At 51.7% G+C, this 17734-nt stretch overlaps 2 protein-coding genes across 2 annotated transcripts; both read left to right on the top strand.

The window, feature by feature from the left end:
• VAMP8 (vesicle associated membrane protein 8) lies at nt 1-4840 on the top strand. Its single transcript, XM_054475399.1, has 3 exons — nt 1-134; nt 1486-1644; nt 4385-4840. The coding sequence occupies exons 1-3, from the start codon at nt 132-134 to the stop codon at nt 4523-4525; spliced, it is 303 nt and encodes a 100-aa protein (XP_054331374.1). The 5' UTR covers nt 1-131; the 3' UTR covers nt 4526-4840.
• A 2166-nt stretch (nt 4841-7006) lies between these two features.
• Nucleotides 7007-16154, top strand: VAMP5 (vesicle associated membrane protein 5). The gene is made up of 3 exons (XM_054475398.1): nt 7007-7253; nt 14487-14624; nt 15712-16154. Exons 1-3 carry the CDS (start codon nt 7251-7253, stop codon nt 15919-15921), a joined length of 351 nt encoding a protein of 116 aa, XP_054331373.1. The 5' UTR covers nt 7007-7250; the 3' UTR covers nt 15922-16154.
• Nucleotides 16155-17734: the final 1580 nt, after the last annotated feature.

Below are 17734 nucleotides of genomic sequence, written 5' to 3'. Positions count from 1 at the left end.
AGCGACTCGAGATGCGAGGTGGGCGGGGGCAGGCTGAAAGTTGGAGCAAGCAGGAAGTGAGCCGAGGGCCACCCTGGGAGGAAGCCGACTAGGCGAATTCACCTGCTGACTGGCCTGGGCTGCTCTGAGACATGGTGAGTGAACTGGGAACTAGGAAAGGGCTGGTTTAAAGAGGAGCCAGAGGGGGCTCGGGACTGGGGGTTGGCTGTGTAGGGGGAGGAGAGTTGGTGGCAAAGTTAGAGGGCTGGGCCAGTGCTGCTGTGGCCTGTCTTTGACAACTTGGCTGCAAATAGCTCTGAGCCGTCCTGGCAGGTGTTTCTACTCCTTCTCCCTCCCTCCCCTGACCTCTGTGCTGGTGGGGAGCTGGGCTTCCGTGCCAGCGCCGATGGGGGCTCCGAATTCCAGGCAAAGAGTTGTGCTTTCCTCCTCCAGGGAGCCCGAGGCGGGTGTTGTGACACCACCAGGCAGCGCCTGGGCAGTTCCCGGTTCAGATTCCAGCTCAGCGGCAGGAGCTCTCTTCTCCGGCCTTTCACTTTATCCCCACACAGAAACACAAAGGATTTGTGTGTCCACTGAGTCCTTTGGGTGTCCTTTCTCCATTAACATGGAGAAGAGAACTAAGGGTTTATAAGAGAACCAGAAGTTGGTTCTCTGTGATAATCTAGTTCTGACCCATGCCACTAGCCTGTTTTTGGAGGTCAAGGAGAGAGGAGCTTAATAATATTTTTCTCTCCTTGTTCAAAAACCTTGTCATGAAGCCTCCGAGATGAGACATCAGCCAGGGAGGACTAGTCCTCCATTTCCCCCAACACCCAGGCGGGTATTTTTATTTAATATCTGCATAAGCAGGCAGTTGCTTGGTGCCTGCACGTGGTGCCCAGTGGTGGGGAAAGCAGAAGTGTGTGGCTCAACGGCTCCAGGCGCCTTCTGGGGTACTTGGTTGCCTGTTGTTCTGGGTCACAGCAACGGCATTGCGGCCAGGGCCGTGCTCCAGCAGCTGGCTTAGAGGGGCAGATGGGTGGGGCTGGGTGAGGGTGTTCTGCTGGCCAGCACAGACACTTTCAACCAGGATCCCAAGAAATCAGGAAAGGGGGGTGGCTCTGGGAATTGTAGATAGTGGTAGGCTCTGCCCTGGAAGGGAACACTGTGAGATGCTGGCCCTGCTGTATTCTACGGCCCTCTCTAGGGAGCAAGGAAGCAGTGGGGAGGTATTTAGTGATGTGCTGCCTTTCCTTGTCAGGGGCCCTAATAACCCCAAAAGAAGTTTGATCTAGTCTGTTTAGCATCACATCTCACCTTCTGGGGCTTACAAATGCATTTATTTTTGATTACAGAAGTACTACATGAAAACATTCTCTTTGTAAACATTTCAAGCATTTTACAAAAAGCTGAAGTCTGCCTGAGGCCTTACCCTCCCCAGACCTCTGAGGCCAAGTCTCCAGTTCCCCCACCACTTGGTCTAATTAACCCCATGTTGCTGCACAGGAGGAAGCCAGTGAAGGTGGAGGAAATGATCGTGTGCGGAATCTGCAAAGTGAGGTGGAGGGAGTTAAGAATATTATGACCCAGAATGTGGAGCGGATCCTGGCCAGAGGGGAAAACTTGGAACATCTCCGCAACAAGACAGAGGATCTGGAAGCCACAGTGAGACAAGGAGCCCACTGGGGGCTGGAGGAAAACAGGGAGGGAGGGAATTTCTTTTTGGTGGGGCAAAATGGACAGGAGGGCCAGAAGTTTGACATTTCTGTTGCCTTTCACCTGGTTTGGGAGCTGATGTGAGCTGAGTCTCCACTTCTGAATCTACTCTGATCCACAGATTGTTATGGATCCCAGGGAATGGATCCCATGACTGGGGCTTGAGGTGGCAGCTCGCCCATAGCGGCATGTTCTGAGACCGATAGCTCAGTCAGCCCATGCATTCTCAGGCTTCTCTCCCAGGAAACTTGTTTTCCCTTTGAAGCCTGCCCATGACAATCATTTGGATCTGACCTTCCCAGGGCAGAAATATTGGCTCTGAGGAAACCCCCCCTGTGGCCTTTAGCCTTTTCTAGGAGCTATTAGACAAGGGGTGGGAAATTGCTGGCATCTTGCTGAGTTGGCTTTAAAAAGAAGGGGGAAAGAGCAGTGAAATGCTTTGATCCCAGGGTCCCCTGCTAGATGAAGGCTAAAATAATATCTCCCACACATCTTGCTAGACCTCATTCTTTTCTCTCTCCAGCCAGGGGCTGAGGCCAGCTGTTTCAGGGAGGAAGTAACTCCAAAGTTGAGCAAAGTCTGGAGCCTCAGGTTCTGTGTTCAGCGGGGAGGCTGGCTCTGGCTTTCTGAGTCCTTTGTGAACTCTTGGCTCTTGGGTATTGCTCCCTTGTCTCCCTGGGGCTCATTGCCTGTTTCTGTAGCTTAACTGTAGCTTAGTTTGGGTAGCATGGCCCCGGGAATTTTTTTTTTTTTTAGATAGAGCCTCACTTTGTTGCCCAGGTTAGAGTGAATGCAATCTCGGCTCACTGCAAACTTCACCTCCTGGGTTCAAATGATTCTCGTGCCTCAGCCTCCTGAGTAGCTGGGATTACAGTGTGCACCCCCACACCTGGCTAATTTTTTGTATTTTTAGTAGAGACGAAGTTTTGCCATGTTGACCAGGGTGGTCTCGAACTCCTGACCTCAGGTGATCCACCTGCCTTGGCCTCTCAAAGCGCTGGGATTACAGACTTGAGCTACCATGCCTGGACAAGCCCCAGGAAATTTAGTGTCTATAACTTGAATTGCTGGGCATGGGGAAGAGTGGGTGGAGGAGGAGGAGTTCCCTTACTTCCAACCCTCTCTACTGTCCTGGTCCCTCCTCCAGCCTCAGCAGTCCCGATGGGGCAAGGAGTCCTGGAGCTGGGAGATGTGCCCACCTGGAGCCTGCACCCCTCAGTCCCAGGGTCTGCCCTCCCAAGGGCAGATTGTGCTGCCAGTGTTGTACCCTTGGGTGTAAGCAGGTGTCGAGGACCCTTCAGTGTGCATGACAGTGCAGGGGTAAGAAGAGAGAGGGGACCCCTAGTCATATCTAGGTGGAGACCTCCTAGGATCCTGAGAATTCTAAATTTCAACCCGGCCTTCCAGATTTTTAGGAAGGTACATTTGTCAAGGTAGGCAGATAGAGCATTTTGTTTGTTTGTTTGTTTTTTGAGATGGAGTCTTGCTCTGTTACCCAGGCTGGAGTGCAATGGTGCAATCTTGGCTCACTGCAATCTCCGCCTCCCAGGTTCAAGCGATTCTCCTGCCTTAGCCTCCCAAGTAGCTGGGATTACAGGCGCCTGCCACCACACCCGGCTAATTTTCTTGTATTTTTAGTAGACAGCGGGTTTCACAATGTTGGCCAGGCTGGTCGCGAACTACTGACCTCAGGTGATCCACCTGCCTCGGCCTCCCAAAGTGTTGGGATTACAGGCGTGAGCCACTGCACCCGGCCAGAGCATCTTTTATTTAGCAGTTTGTTACCTCAGCTTACAGTGTCAGTATTAAGGTGTATGGCTTGAGCTGAACGTGGTGGCATGTGCCTGTAGTCCCAGCACTAGGGAGGCTGAGGTGGGAGAATTGCTTGAGCCCTGGAGATGGAAGCTGCAGTGAGCTGAGATTGTGCCACTGCACGCCAGCCTGGGTGACAGAGCCAGACACTGTCTCAAAAAACAAACAAACAAGGCCAGGCATGGTGGCTTACGCCTGTAATCCCAGCACTTTGGGAGGCCAAGGTGGGTGGATCACCTGAGGTCAGGAGTTCAAGACCCGCCTGGCCAACATGGTGAAACCCCATCTCTACTAAAAATACAAAAATTAGCTGGACATGGTGGTGCACGCCTGTAATCCCAGCTACTCAGGAGGCTGAGGCAGAAGAATCACTTGAACCCGGAAGGTGGAGGTTGCAGTGAGCTGAGATTGCGCCACTGCACTCCAGCCTGGGCAGCAGAGTGAAATTCCGTTTCAAAAAAACAAAAACAAGCAAACAAACAGATGTCTGGCTTGTAAGCTGGGCGTGGTGGCTCACGCCTGTAATCCCACCACTTTGGGAGGCCCAGGCGGGCGGATTACTTGAGGTCAGGAGTTCGAGACCAGCCTGGCCAACATGGTGAAACCTCATCTCTACTAAAAATACAAAAGTTAGCTGGGCATGGCGGTGGGCACCTGTAATCCCAGCTACTTAGTAGGCTGAGGCAGGAGAATCAATTGAACCCAGGAGGTGGAGGCTGCAGTGAGCCAAAATCGAGCCACTGCCTGAGCGACAGAGCGAGATTCCATCTCAGAAAAAAAAAAAAAAAGTATGGCTTGTGGGCTGCACTTATACTCTTATACTCTTGTTCCAGTGGGAGGAGCCACTGGGTCACTCACTCTGCCTTTTCCCCAACAGTCTGAGCACTTCAAGACGACATCGCAGAAGGTGGCTCGGAAATTCTGGTGGAAGAACGTGAAGATGATTGTCCTTATCTGCGTGATTGTTTTTATCATCATCCTCTTCATTGTGCTTTTTGCCACTGGTGCCTTCTCTTAAGTAACAGGGAACCTCTCCCACCTGCCCTTCTCTTCAGGGACAACCCTCCATAAATGTGTGCCAAGAGGGTCTCCTCTCCTATCTTCCTCTACAGAGAATGCTGCTCGGTCCTCCTACCCCTCTCCCCAAGGCCCTGCTGCCACGTTGTATGCCCCAGAAGGTACCTTGGTCCCCCGGAAGGAGAGAAAAAAGAGATATGGACTGTGGTTGCATTTCTTGGGTCCTTAGAGTGGGCTGGAGAGACCTAAAGGGCCCAGCATGTGGCTGGGAAACTGTTGGTGGCCAGTGGGCAATAAAGACCTTTCAGTATCCCTATATGTGTGAGGCACTTTCTCTCTTCCCATTTTGCCTTTGGCTTTTCTATTTCTTTTCTTCCCGAGGATACCTTCTGGCTGAAATTCTCTCATCTGAGGTCCAAGTTGTTGGAAGGGCAAAGAGTATATGTTTAGAGAAGAAAGATGGAGCCCCCCCCCTCCCCGTCTTTATTCCTCCCGGTTCCATTCATTGTCACAGGTCTCAAGAACAAGAATTTTCTGGGAGTCTTGGCATATGGAAAGTTCAAAACCTTCATAGCATTTTGGGGTGGTATGCAAGATTTTTAAGTGTTCCCATTGGGTCCTGCCATGGCCATGTAGTACTTTTCTTCTGGAATTGTTAGCCTGAGGCATGAAGCTGGTTGAAGGCCTCCTGCCTCTTCCACCAGAGCCATCTCTCTTCAACGACCCTGTAGTCTAGAGCCGAGGGATGGAGGAAATGGACTGCTATTCCTTTCCTTGTGCTTCTGCATGTTCTGTTTGTCTTTTCTCTGTCCTTGTCTTCTGGGACTTAGCAAGGCCTCCGGGGGCAAGCATCTCTCCTCGGCATTCCATGGCTGGACACTGTCAGTCAGTCAGTGTCACAGGACAGGGCCAATGGCCCTTCTTCCCCTCTGTGCACAATAAGCCTTTCTGTCTTCAGGCCCCCCTCCTCCCTACCAGGTTCCACCATCACTGTCACTTTTTCCAGTGCCCAGTCCGCCTTGGTTTGCAGGGAGGGTTCTTGCTATCTCTGTTCCTGTTTCCTCCATAGGCTTTCCAGAATTGGAAACAACCTGTCGTTGGGAAGAAGGGGAAGGGTTGAGAGTCAGGATTTGGGACTAGATTGGCAAGTTAGGCTCTGGAAGAATCATGCTCTGAAATTTGGGGAGGGAGGAGGAAAGGTCAGAAAAGACCCTTGTGATATTTTTATTTTTATTTTTTCAGAGATAGGTTCCCACTCCATTGCCCAGGCTGGAGTGCAGTGGTGTGATCATGGCTCACTGCAACCTCCACCTCCTGGGCTTAAGAGAGCTTTCTGCTTCAGCCTCTCTTGTAGCTGGGACCACAGGTGTGTGCTACCACACCTGGCTAATTTTTGTATTTTTAGTAGAGACATGGTCTCACTGTGTTGCCCAGGCTGGTCTCAAACTCCTGGGCTCAAGCAATCCTACCACCTTGGCCTCCCAAAATGCTGGGATTACAAGTGTGAGCCACTGTGCCCAGCCTTGGGGTAGTCTTTGCTACAACTATGTTAATCATCTCTCTCCTGGATTCAAGGTGTAAGGAACTGAAGTGAAGCTTCTGCCTCGGGACCCAGGCTGTCCAAGGTGGGGGTGAGGGTCTGTGAAACCCTCGTGGTCTGGGACTTCTGTATTCACAGACGCTCAGCCCCAGAGAGGGAAACTTTCAACTCTGTTGGTCAAGAGAGGCCTCATTTGAGGGACCAGGCCCAGTGGCTCACACCTGTAATCCCAACACTTTGGAAGCCTGAGGCAGAAGAACTGCTTGAGGCCAGGAGTTCGAGACCAGCCTGGTCAACATAGTGAGACCCTGTCTCTCTCAAAAAAAAAAAAAAAAAAAAAAAAAGAGGGACCTTATTTTAAGATGTCCGAGGCAGCTTGGAGTGGTGGAGAACAGGTAGCTGGTGGTTTCTCTGCAGCAGTGAGAGGAGAGGATGGGTAGATTTGGCTCAGGAAGGCTCTGAAGTGGTAGCAGATACACCAGCCTCCCACATCCTCTGACTGAGGAGCAGGTGCATGGCGGGTGCATGCCAGCACAGAGCTGCACTTGCCCTCATGGTGAGGAAAGACATACAGAAAGGCTAGAGCTAGTACTTTGCCCATGTGGGGCTGCTTTCTTTTTGAATAGAGGTGAAAGTCACCTAACATACAGTTTATTATTTTAAAGTGTACAAATCAGTGACATGTATTCAGAATGTTGTGCAACCACCACTTGTCTTTAGTTTCAAAACTTTTTGGGTACCTGTTTTTGGTTCTGGGTGAGATGCACTCACCAAAGTGATAAAGACCCTGACTGGCTTGTTGATGGCATCTCCAGGACCTAGTATGGTGCCTGACCGTGGCACTCGTAGGGTGTTTGTTGAGTGAATGAATGATGCCTCTTCAGCTAAACTCGACCTAGAAGACTCCAGGGCTCACTCCACTGTGCCCATTCCACAGATCCGGCCCCGAGGTGTGCCCGTTCACCAGGCTGCGGTGTCATCCGAATTCAGGCTCCTGGGGCCCGGGAGGAGGCGACTCTACGGAGCCAGGTGGCTGTGGCCCATCGCTTTCGATTTGACTTGGTTTCGGCCTCTCGCTCGGCGGCCCGCCCCGCCCCGCCCCTGCGCTTCCTTCGGGGCCACTGGCACTGCGGCCGCTCCGCAGGCAGAGAAGCCGGGAGCGGGCGAGGCGGCGGCGGCAGCAGCGATGGTGAGGGCCCGGGCGGGGCTGGCCAGCCCTGCGACGGGCAGAGGGCGAGTGGCGGGGGTGGGAGAGAGGAGTCCAAAGTCCGCGGGCGGGGGCCTCCCCTGGGGCCCACGCGGGTCAGACCTGAGGCGGTGACCACAGCTGGAGCAGGACGGGGCGGACCCTCCACACCCCGCGCGCCGCCTGAGAGAGAAATGCGTGAGCCCCGTCCTGGCTGCACCGCGCAGAGCGAGCAGGGCGCGGGCTCCCCATTCTCCTGAAGCAAAGTGGTTAAGAGCACCGACTTTGGAGTCGGACTCCGGGCTGGGATCCCAGCTCTGTGACAAGTCACTTAACCTCCCTGAGCCTCCTTTTCCGCATCTGTGAAGTGGGGTCAGTAATACCTGCCTTGTTGGGTCCTTGCGAGGTTAAAGGAGACACAATGGCAGAGACCCGCCTGGCACTCAGAACCCACTGCTAAGAAGTGGTAGGAAATGTAACGACCTCGTCAGCCCTTTCCGCAGCTGTGAGGAGCCAAGCCTGGCTCAGGAGTTGGAAACTTGAGCAGATGGGGTGGCAGAGGCCATTCCAGCCCCATGGCAGGGTGTTGGAGGGCGAACTCCTCCCCTAGAGAAAGAGAAAGGGAGATGTTTACTCTGAAAGTTCCACTGAAGTTATCAGAGTGTGGCACAGGCCTGACTCCCTGCTAACCTCTACCTAGTGACACATTCCTGAGTTGAGTCATCCCCACTCCTGCTGCAGATCCTGGCCTCTGTCCTCACTTGCCATCTCCAAGGCGAAGATGTCAGGAACAGCTGGTGCCAGTTTCTCCCTTTCCCTAGGGCTCCTGGGAAGATGGACTGGGCAGGAAGTAGGCTTGGTGCTTTAAGATTTTGCCTTGGAGAAACTGACAGAGGTGTGATGGATGTGGCCTGGTTAGGGGTCAATGCCTGGATGGCCTCATCTCCAGGGAACTTGGAGGCAGGAAGAGGAAGTGGGGCAGGAAGGTAGCACTGAGCTCTGAGGCCAGGCCAGGAAGCTGAGGAAGGCTCTGAGAATAGGGCAGAACCCAGAGCCCACTTAAGGGTGTGCGGGGCAAGGGGTCAGGCGCGGGGTGGGCTTCAGCCGGCCCTTCGCTCTTCGGGAGAAGTTCCTGAAGTGAAGGCTGAAGGCAGGATAATTTATTGGGGGAGGTAGATACTGGGAAACCTGGGGATTGTCACGGGTACATTTGAGGCAGTCTGTGGAGCAGAGGCTGGGGAGGTCGCTCCTCCACCCATCCATCTCCTAGCCTCTTCCTGTTTCTTCTTTCACTCTTGCCCCTTTAGCTGTTTCCCTTCCTTGCACCCATCCCCTTTCCCTCCCTGGTCCTTCTTCCTTTCACTTTTCTTTTCTTCTCTATGACTCATTCAACCAACAAGGATTTCTTGGAAATGTCCTTCATGCCAGCATGGTGACAAGTATAGGGGACAGAGCAGGAACAAAGCAGTGATGGGAAAGATGGAAATGGAATGAGTAATTACTTGAATTCATTAATCTTGTAGATGATCCTCTCTTCAAAGAATGTGTGTGTTGAGCCACGGGCCTCCCTCATATGCACACAAATTAAGTTGGTAGCATCAAAAGTTTTGGTGATTCTTTAGCCAGTCAGCTAAAGTGTCTGACCTCCTTGTACCTGCATCTAATTTAGCACACGGGTTATGAATGTAGTGCCTGGAGTCTGTGTTGGTTCAGCTCCCAGATCTTCTACTCACTGGCTCTGTGATCTTGGACAGGTGATTTAACACCTCTGAGCCAAAGTTTCCCATAAAACGGAAAAGGCCAGGCGCAGTGGCTCACACCTGTAATCCCAGCACTTTGAGAGGCCAGGGCGGGCAGATCACGAGTTCAAGAGTTCAAGACCAGCCTGGCAAACATGGTGAAACCCGTCTCTACTAAAAATATTTAAAAATAGCCAGGTGTGGTGGCACACGCCTGTAGTCCCAGCTACTCGGGAGGTTGAGGAAGGAGAATCGCTTGAACCTGGGAGACAGAGGTTGCAGTGAGCTGAGATCACGCCATTGCACTCCAGCCTGGATGACAGAGTAAGGCTGTCTCAAAACAAAAACAAACAAACAAAATAACTGGGTTAATAATATGGTCTTCAATGGGTTGTTGGGTGAGGATTAAATGAGACAGAGAAAATGAACAGCAAGCAGCATAGTGCCTACCTCAGAGTATGTGCCCATTGGATGGTGGCTGTTATTCTTGCTCAAGATGTAAAACCTCAACAGCCTGCAGTGCCAGATGAAAATAAACTAGATGCAGCCGGGCGCGGTGGCTCACACCTGTACTCCCATCACTTTGGGAGGCCGAGCCAGGTGGATCACGAGGTCAGGAGATCGAGACCACCCTGGCTAACATGGTGAAACGCTGTCTCTACTAAAAATACAAAAAATTAGCTGGGCATGGTGGCAGGCGCCTGTAGTCCCAGCTACTCTGGAGGCTGAGGCAGGAGAATGGTGTGAACCCAGGAGGCAGAGCTTGCAGTGAGTGGAGATCGCGCCACTGCACTCCAGCCTGGGCGACAGAGTGAGACACTGTCTCAAAAAAAAAAAAAAAAAAGAAAGAAAGAAAATAAATTAGATGCTAGTTACCAAAGGCCCATATAAAGTTCTGAGCCACAGGTTAGAAACAATTATGTGTACTATGTGTACAAGTTTGCCATAGGGAAGAGCTTGCTTGGCTGTGCATTTTGTAAAACAAAGAGGTTTTATTGACCACATGTATTACACAATTCTTTTTTTTTTTTTTGAGACAGAATCTCGCTCTGTCGCCCAGGCTGGAGTGCAGTGGCCCTATCTTAGTTCACTGCAACCTCCGCCTCCTGCTGAGGCGATTCTCCTGCCTCAGCCTCCCAAGTAGCTGGGATTACAGGTGCCCGCCACCACGCCTGGCTAATTTTTGTATTTTTAGTAGAGACAGGGTTTTACCATATTGGCCAGACTGGTCTCGGACTCCTCACCTTGTGATCCACCTGCCTTGGCCTCCCAAAGGGCTGGGATTATAGGCGTGAGCCACCACACCTGGCCATATTGTACAATTCTTGAGATCTGACTGCTAAAACAAACAAACAAACAAAAAAAAGGAGCTAGGGAAATGTGGGCCACATCAATATAATGGCTCTTATTTATTGAGCATTTAGTATGTGCCAGGCTTTGTGCTAAGCTTTTGATTTACAATATGTCACATAATCCTTAGCTAACATTATGAGAAGTCATTATTATCAGCACTTTACAGAAGAGGAAGTGGAGGTCAGAAAGGTCATATCCTCAGTCTCAGTCACTCAGCTGGTGAGTGGCAGATCAGAGGAGTGCAAAGCAGAGCCCTGCTCCTAGTCTCTGAGCTGAGTGCTGACTTAGGGAGGCAATGTTATACCAGTACTTGCGCCCATTCATCTGATGACAGTTAGAACAGTTTCTTGGATACTAGACAGGAGACGGGGAGACAAGGAGAGTTAGGATAGGGAGGGTTTTTGGTTTTGTTTCTTTGTTTTTTCTTGAGACAGGGTCTCACTCCTTTGTCCAGGCTGGAGTGCAGTGGTGCAATCTTGGCTCACTGCAGCCTCTGCCTCCCAGGTTCAAGCAATTCTCCTGCCTCAGCATCCCGAGTAGCTGGGACTACGGGCAGGCATCACTTTGCCTGGCTAATTTATGTATTTCTTGGTAGAGGCGTGATCCGCCCACTTTGGCCTCCCAAAGTCCAGGGATTACAGGCATGAGCCACCGTGCCTGGCCCAGATGGTGTGGTTTTGAGAACTGCGTTTTCATAGGAGGAATCAAAGAGATTGAGCCCAGAAAAACCTGAGAGGTTTGAGTGTCATAGAGGGGATATTCTGTACAGGGGGCAACAGTCTGTCAAGAACATTTCCTGTGTAACTGCCACTCTCTGGCAATTACACCACTGCTTCCCTCTCACCCTGGCTCAAAATTCCAAGCCCTGAAGGCTTCTGGCCTCAGGTCTCAGAAGTGCCCGTCTCACCCTTCTTCCTTTCTCCACGCTCTGCTTGTCACCCCTCTCCAGCCTGGTGGCCATCTCCTCACAGTCTTGCTGATGGTACTTCTCCACCCCTCTGGCTGGCCTCTTTGCCATTTTCTTACTTCTACCTGTGCCTGTCTACCACCAATAGAGAAATTATCCTGAAGCACTTCTTCACTGTCACCCTTGGCTCAAAAACCCACACTAGCTCTTAAGTTTTATCAATCGCTTGGAGCCAGTCTTCTCTACCTGACATTTTCTGCCTTCTGTCCTGCCCCGTCCCTCCCATCCTCTGCCTGGTCCTCACTGTCAGGGTGTATCCCTAGCTCTCAGTGCCAGAATGTCCCCGCTCCATGTCATCCTTCAAGGGGTCACCACCCCCCCCATGGCACCCTCTCTGTGGCAGCTCTGACACTTACTATCTGTGTCGCACAGTGTAACTCTTTACTCTTCTCTAATTGTATTACATGTGTCTTTTACCCAGGGCAAAGTGGTCTCTTTAAGAATAGGCACAATTAGGCCAGGCATGATGGCTCATGCCTATAATCCCAGCACTTTGGGAAGCTGAGGTGGGAGGACTGCTTGAGCCCAGGAGTTCAAGACCATCCTGGACAACATAGCAAGACCCCATCTTTAAAAATATAGGCACCATTCATTCAGGAACTGTTTATCACATCTCTGCTGTCCGCAGATATTATGCTGAGTTACAGTGTGGCGTAAGGCAGTGTGGCCCTTGTCCTCTTGCTTACCTCCTTCCAGGGTCCCTGGAGCTTTATTTCTCACAGTGCCAGCAGAGACCTGTGTATATAGTCAGTGTCCTTTTTCCTCTGGTTGAGTGGGGGCCAAGGAGGGCCCGAGACTTGAGTCTAAGGCCTCTGTGTTCCCTGGAGCGAATGTGTTCTTTTAGGCCTGGGTGCATCTTGGCTCCAGGCAGGCCTGGCTTCGCATTGAGGGAGACTGGTCCAGATTACAGCTGGAAGCACAGCCAGCTCTTTGGAGAATGTGACCCAAATATCACCCCTTGTTGAAGAATAAGGTAACAACAGCTGTAGCATTTAGAATAGAAAATAAAAAGATAATATCCAGCATTTTCCCAGTCTCTAGCAGTGACTCTTATTTTCGAGTCTTTATCCATTCTCAAGTTTTTGCCTTGGACTATTTAATTTTGTTTTTTGTTTTGTTTTGTTTTGTTTGCTGAGACGGAGTTTTGCTCTGTTGCCCAGGCTGGAGTGCAGTGGTGTGATCTCGGCTCACTGTAACCTCTGCCACCCAGGTTCAAGCGATTCTCCCACCTCAGCCTCCCAAGTAGCTGGGATTACAGGCATGCACCACCATGCCTGACTAATTTTTGTATTTTTAGTAGAGACAGGGTTTCACCATGTTGGACAGGCTGGTCTCGAACTCCTGGCCTCAAGTGATCTGCCTGCCTCGGACTCCCAAAATGCCGGGATTACAGGTGTGAGCCACTGTGCCCAGCCTGCCTTGGAGTATTTGAATGTGGGGAAGTTCAAAGGATTGAATGATGGAGCCTTGTTGAATGCTATAGTGGTAATAATAGTGATGGCTGACTCTCAGGAAAAGGTGAGAGTGCAGTTTCCCTGCTCTCTTCGTTGTTCCTGTGTTTCCTGCTTACTGCTTCCTCCAGCCTGTGAGCGCACCGTCCCCTACAGTGGTTTGCCTGACCTCTCTTGAAGCAGGTTGCTTTTCTACCTCATGGGTAAATATTGACCTATTTGGGTTTCAAATGCCTGCCCCTCGAAACTCATGCAGGGCTAGAAAAACATGCTGGGAGAACATCTCTTGAGAATAAGAATTGCTTTTGGTTAGGCTGTATCGTAATTGGCCCACTCACTGAGTCCTTGCTTGCAATGGTCAGCACTGTGCTGGCCTCCCGGCGGGATGGTGGTGGACAAAGGCAGGGCACTGCTCCCTGCCCTCCCTCTGGGAGTTTGTGGTCCAGCTGGGGAGATAGGACTCATACACTGGGAATTCTTGGAGGCTGTGTACCAAGCAGCTGCAAGGATCCTGAAGGAGGATTCTTGGCTGAGTGGGAGGTGGCCCTCTGTGACCACCAGATCTCTTCTAACACTTAAGTTTTCTGGTTTTAAGTGGAATTCAGTCAAGTGCCAAAATGTCTGTTGTAGACAATGGGTGACGTGGGCTGGCAGGAAAAGAAGCTTGCCCTTCTTGTAAGGAGGGGAAGGGAACAGGGATGGGCTGTGGGGAACTAGGCTAAGAGGAAGGAGTTTCTGTGGTTTGCTAATCCACTGGTATTCATCTCCCTGAAATGTCCCTGCTCCTAGGCTTCTGGCTTATACCAGGGCCTCCTGCCTGGGGTCTCTCTCTGTTACGTGCACCCAAAGCCCAGTGTCTTTCTTGCACATGACCCAGACTTTCTCTCTCCCCTGTCATTTCAACCTTCCCCAGCTTGGATCCAAGACCTCCCTTCCCAGTCCTCTGAAATGAGCTGGTGTTTTCTGTTAGGCAAAGCTGCCGCCCAGGCTGGGAAATCCAAGAGTTAGTCTCATATCTGTAAGTTGGACCCAGTGAGGACCCCAGCTGAGTGGAAGGCTGGAGGCCAGAGGCCGGTACCACTGAGGTTCCCAGGCAGAGAGGGAAGTTGGGGCAGTGATATAGGGAGCAGGATCAGGCCAGGAGGCAGAACTGGCCTGACCAGTCAGAGGCCCAAGGAGGAAGATCTGAGCTTCTCAGTTTGGGGATAGAGGGGTTAGGCAGAGACTATGATGTGTGCTGCTTCAAAATTACCTTTCTAGCCTATAGGGTAGGTCTCCTCCCTGTGTGTTCCAGCCAGGTAGCTTGGTTACCCATTCTTTGCTGCCTTCTTAGGCCAGTGGGAAACCTTAGGGCAGCTGTGCATTGATTGGGTAGAGGCCATTCTGGAGCAGGTGAGAAAAGAATCAGCTTTGTGGGAGGGTGGGGTCCTGGGAAGATCCCACCTTGGGACAGCTTAGAGGAAGCTGAGGTGCTGGAAGCCAGGGCTTACCTAGACCCTAGGCCCTGCCTTGATGTGCAAGGGGAGGAGCCTGTGAGACCTAAGGTGTGCCGCACGCACCCCGAAGGCCAGACTTTCACTCCGCACATATCATACCCTTACACGAAGGATGCTGTTACTCTCATGCTGTACCCACCTACAGGGGGAGAAGGAGGCTTCTAGATCTCGGGGCAGATGTGGGCCAGGTGGGGGCCTCATGCAGCCCTGACCTCGGGCTTGGTGTCCAGGCAGGAAAAGAGTTGGAGCGGTGCCAGCAGCAGGCGAACGAGGTGACGGAACTTATGCGTAACAACTTTGGCAAGGTCCTGGAGCGTGGTGTGAAGCTGGCCGAACTGGAGCAGCGTTCAGACCAACTCCTGGATATGGTGTGAGGCCTGGGGGAGCACGGAGGGGAGGGGAGAGGATTAGGAAAGTCTCTCTTGGGCTGTATTCAGGATCTCCAGGTCCTTGGTGGGGTTGAGGCCTTCTTGAGGGCCAGTGTGGGGCCTCTGGGTTTCCTCAGGCACCCATAGCCTAGACATGCAACAGATAGACCCCACAAGATAAGAAGGCCTTGGTTTGAAGCTGTGGACCTTCCTAAAGGTAGAAGACTGGTATTGTTTTTTGTTTCTTTTTTACTTTGAGACAGAGTCTCACTCTGTTGCCCAGGCTAGTACAGTGGCACAATCATATTTGCTGCAGCCTCTACCTCCCAGGCTCAAGTGATCCTCCTGCCTCAGCCTCCTGAGGAAGTAAGACTACAAGCATGCACCACCATGCCTGTCTAATTTTTGATTTTTTGTAGAGATGAGGTCTCACCATGTTGCCCAGGCTGGTCATGAACTGCTAGATCCAAGAGATCCTCCCACCTTGGCTTCCCAATGTGCTGGGATTACAGGCATGAGCCACTGTGTCCAGCCTGAGTACTGGCATTGTTAACTGAGGGTGAGACACTAGGGCTGAAAGTCAAGGGCCACACCGGTGTTTGAGATGAGTCAGGCTGGGAGGGTTCCACGGCAGGTGGTATAGAAAGAGAGCAGACAAGGCCGAGCGTGGTGGCTCACACCTGTAATCCCAACACTTTGGGAGGCCGAGGCGGGCAGATCACAAGGTCAGGAGTTCGAGACCACCCTAGCCAGTATGGTGAAACCTCATCTCAACTAAAAATACAAAAATTAGCCGGGCGCAGTGGTGTGTGCCTGTAGTCCTAGCTACTAGGGAGGCTGAGACAGGAGAATTGCTGGAACCCGGGAGGCAGAGGTTGCAGTGAGCTGAGATTGTGCCACTGTACTCCAGCCTGGGTGACAGGGAGAGACTCCTTCTCAAAAAAAAAAAAAAAAAAGAAAGAAAGTAGACAAGATGGGGAGGATAGAGGAGGAGACTAAGCCTTACTGAGATGGGGTTGGGAGGAGCTGGCTCCTAGGCCAAGGGGGTGCCAGCTAACTCCCACTTTGTGTCTGGGGGTATCCACAGAGCTCAACCTTCAGCAAGACTACAAAGACCCTGGCCCAGAAGAAGCGCTGGGAGAACGTCCGTTACCGGATCTGCGTGGGGCTGGTGGTGGTCGGTGTCCTGCTCATTATCCTGATTGTGCTGCTGGTCGTCTTTCTCCCTCAGAGCAGTGACAGCAGTAGTGCCCCACGGACCCAGGATGCAGGCACTGCCTCAGGGCCTGGGGACTGACCCAGCTGGTTCTGAAGAAGCCAAATGGCTGCACTGGCCAATTCTGGTCTCCAGAGGACCTTGGTGTTTGCTCTCCCTTGACCCACCCCAGTGAGTGCCAAAGGGCAGCCCCAACATGTGCACCCCTGCATTTCCTGTCATGCCACAGACTGGCCCTCGAGGGCAGCCTGCTGTACTGGCCATGCTGGGCCAGCCCCACCTGGAGCTCAGTAAAAGCTGCTGTTTGAGTAAAAGCTGGTATCTGTGTGTGAAGGTCCCCAGGTTGGTTAATCCATCTGTCTCTACCCCTAGGGCTGCTTAAAAAGCCCATCACCCAAAGGACTCCACCCCTGGGAGATGGCTCCTTCCTCTCCCTTCCCTACTTGATCCAACCCTACACAGACAGGGAGTGTGGATGCAAGAACACAATGGCCCCCAAACCAGACCCTTGAACCAGTCCTCCCCATCTGAGCCTGTTTCTCTGAGAATGAAATCTATTATTTTTCTGTCATCTTGGGGATGCTTAGAGAACCAATGAGACTGTAGATGCGATGACAAAGAAGAAAGCATTTCACCATTTTTTTTTTTTTTTGAGACCAGAGTTTTTGCTCTGTTGCCCAGGCTGGAGTACAATGGCGCGATCTCAGCTCACTGCAACCTCCACCTCCTGGGTTCAAGCAATTCTCCTGCCTCAGCCTCCCAAGTAGCTGGGATTACAGGTGCCCACCATCACATCTGGCTAATTTTTGTATTTTTAGTAGAGACAAGGTTTCACCATGTTGGCCAAGCTGGTCTTGAACTCTTCACCTCAGGTGATCCACCTGCCTCAGCCTTCCAAAGTGCTAGGATTGCAGGCGTGAGCCACCGCGCCTGGCCCAAAAAATTTTTTATAAGGCTCTCACCTTCAGATAAATGGTTTCCCCTCTGAACACTTCCCACTCCTCAATTTATCTTTCCACATTCTATCTACCTCAAGCTTTACATCAGACTGCAGATGGGGAAAGTGACAGCAAGAGATGGGGACCTTAAAGCGCTCCTTGGTATTCCCATCTCCCTTCCTCCCTTCCTTTTTCGGCGGGGTCTCTCCTGTGTCTTCCCTCCCTCCCTCTTTCGACGGGGTCTATGTTGCTGAGGCTGGTCTCGAACTCCAGGGCTCAAGCAATTCTCTTGCCTTTAGTGCTGGGATTGTAGGCGTGAGCCACCATGCCCAGCCTGAATTCAGGCTTTTCAAAGCTACAGGGCCATATAGGGCCAGGCAGGCAGTGCCTTCAGGGCCATAGCAAAGATCATTGGGCAAAGGCATGGAAGAAGGAAATAAAGCCACACCAAGACTGTGGAAACAGGGCAGCCTCTGCCTGGGCTACTTAACTGCAGCTCAAACTCAAGTGTGAGTGGCAAGGGGAATTCAGGGTCAAGTGTGTAAAATAAGCAGTTCCTTGCTGGGTAAAGTGGGGCTACTGACAGAAACCAGAATAAGCCTGAGTTGTGTGGAGCTTTACCCCTTACAGAGCGTGTTAGTTTCACTGAGCGCATTAGCGTCTTCCTCTCTCGGGAAAGATGGAGGAAAGCACTTGGCCCTGCAGTTGGTCTGCAACACCACTTACAGACTGCAAATTTGGGCAAGCCACTTCTGAGGTAAAAAGGGCATAATGACGCTTAGCTCCTGGGTCTATTGAGGGGATGATGGAGCGTGTAAAACATCCATCAGACTAACAGTTCTAGATGCTAAATAGTACCTATCATCCAAATCATTGAGTGCAGTGGTTCTTAAACCTGCTTCACCTGCAGAATTTATACAAGTGCCATTGCCCAGGCCCCACCACAGATCAGTTAC

This window comes from Pongo pygmaeus, chromosome 12, assembly GCF_028885625.2.
Source record: "Pongo pygmaeus isolate AG05252 chromosome 12, NHGRI_mPonPyg2-v2.0_pri, whole genome shotgun sequence".
Taxonomy (NCBI): Eukaryota; Metazoa; Chordata; class Mammalia; order Primates; family Hominidae; genus Pongo; species Pongo pygmaeus.
The sequence above is the reverse complement of the archived record's forward strand: the minus strand, read 5'-3'. Positions and strand labels throughout refer to the sequence as shown.

Bases quoted from the DNA above. Each gene is read 5' to 3' on its own strand.
- VAMP8 (XM_054475399.1), top strand. The intron at 1,645-4,384 runs GTGAGACAAGGA...TTTCCCCAACAG, and splicing joins CAGAGGATCTGGAAGCCACA to TCTGAGCACTTCAAGACGAC.
- VAMP5 (XM_054475398.1), top strand. The intron at 14,625-15,711 runs GTGTGAGGCCTG...GGGTATCCACAG, and splicing joins CAGACCAACTCCTGGATATG to AGCTCAACCTTCAGCAAGAC.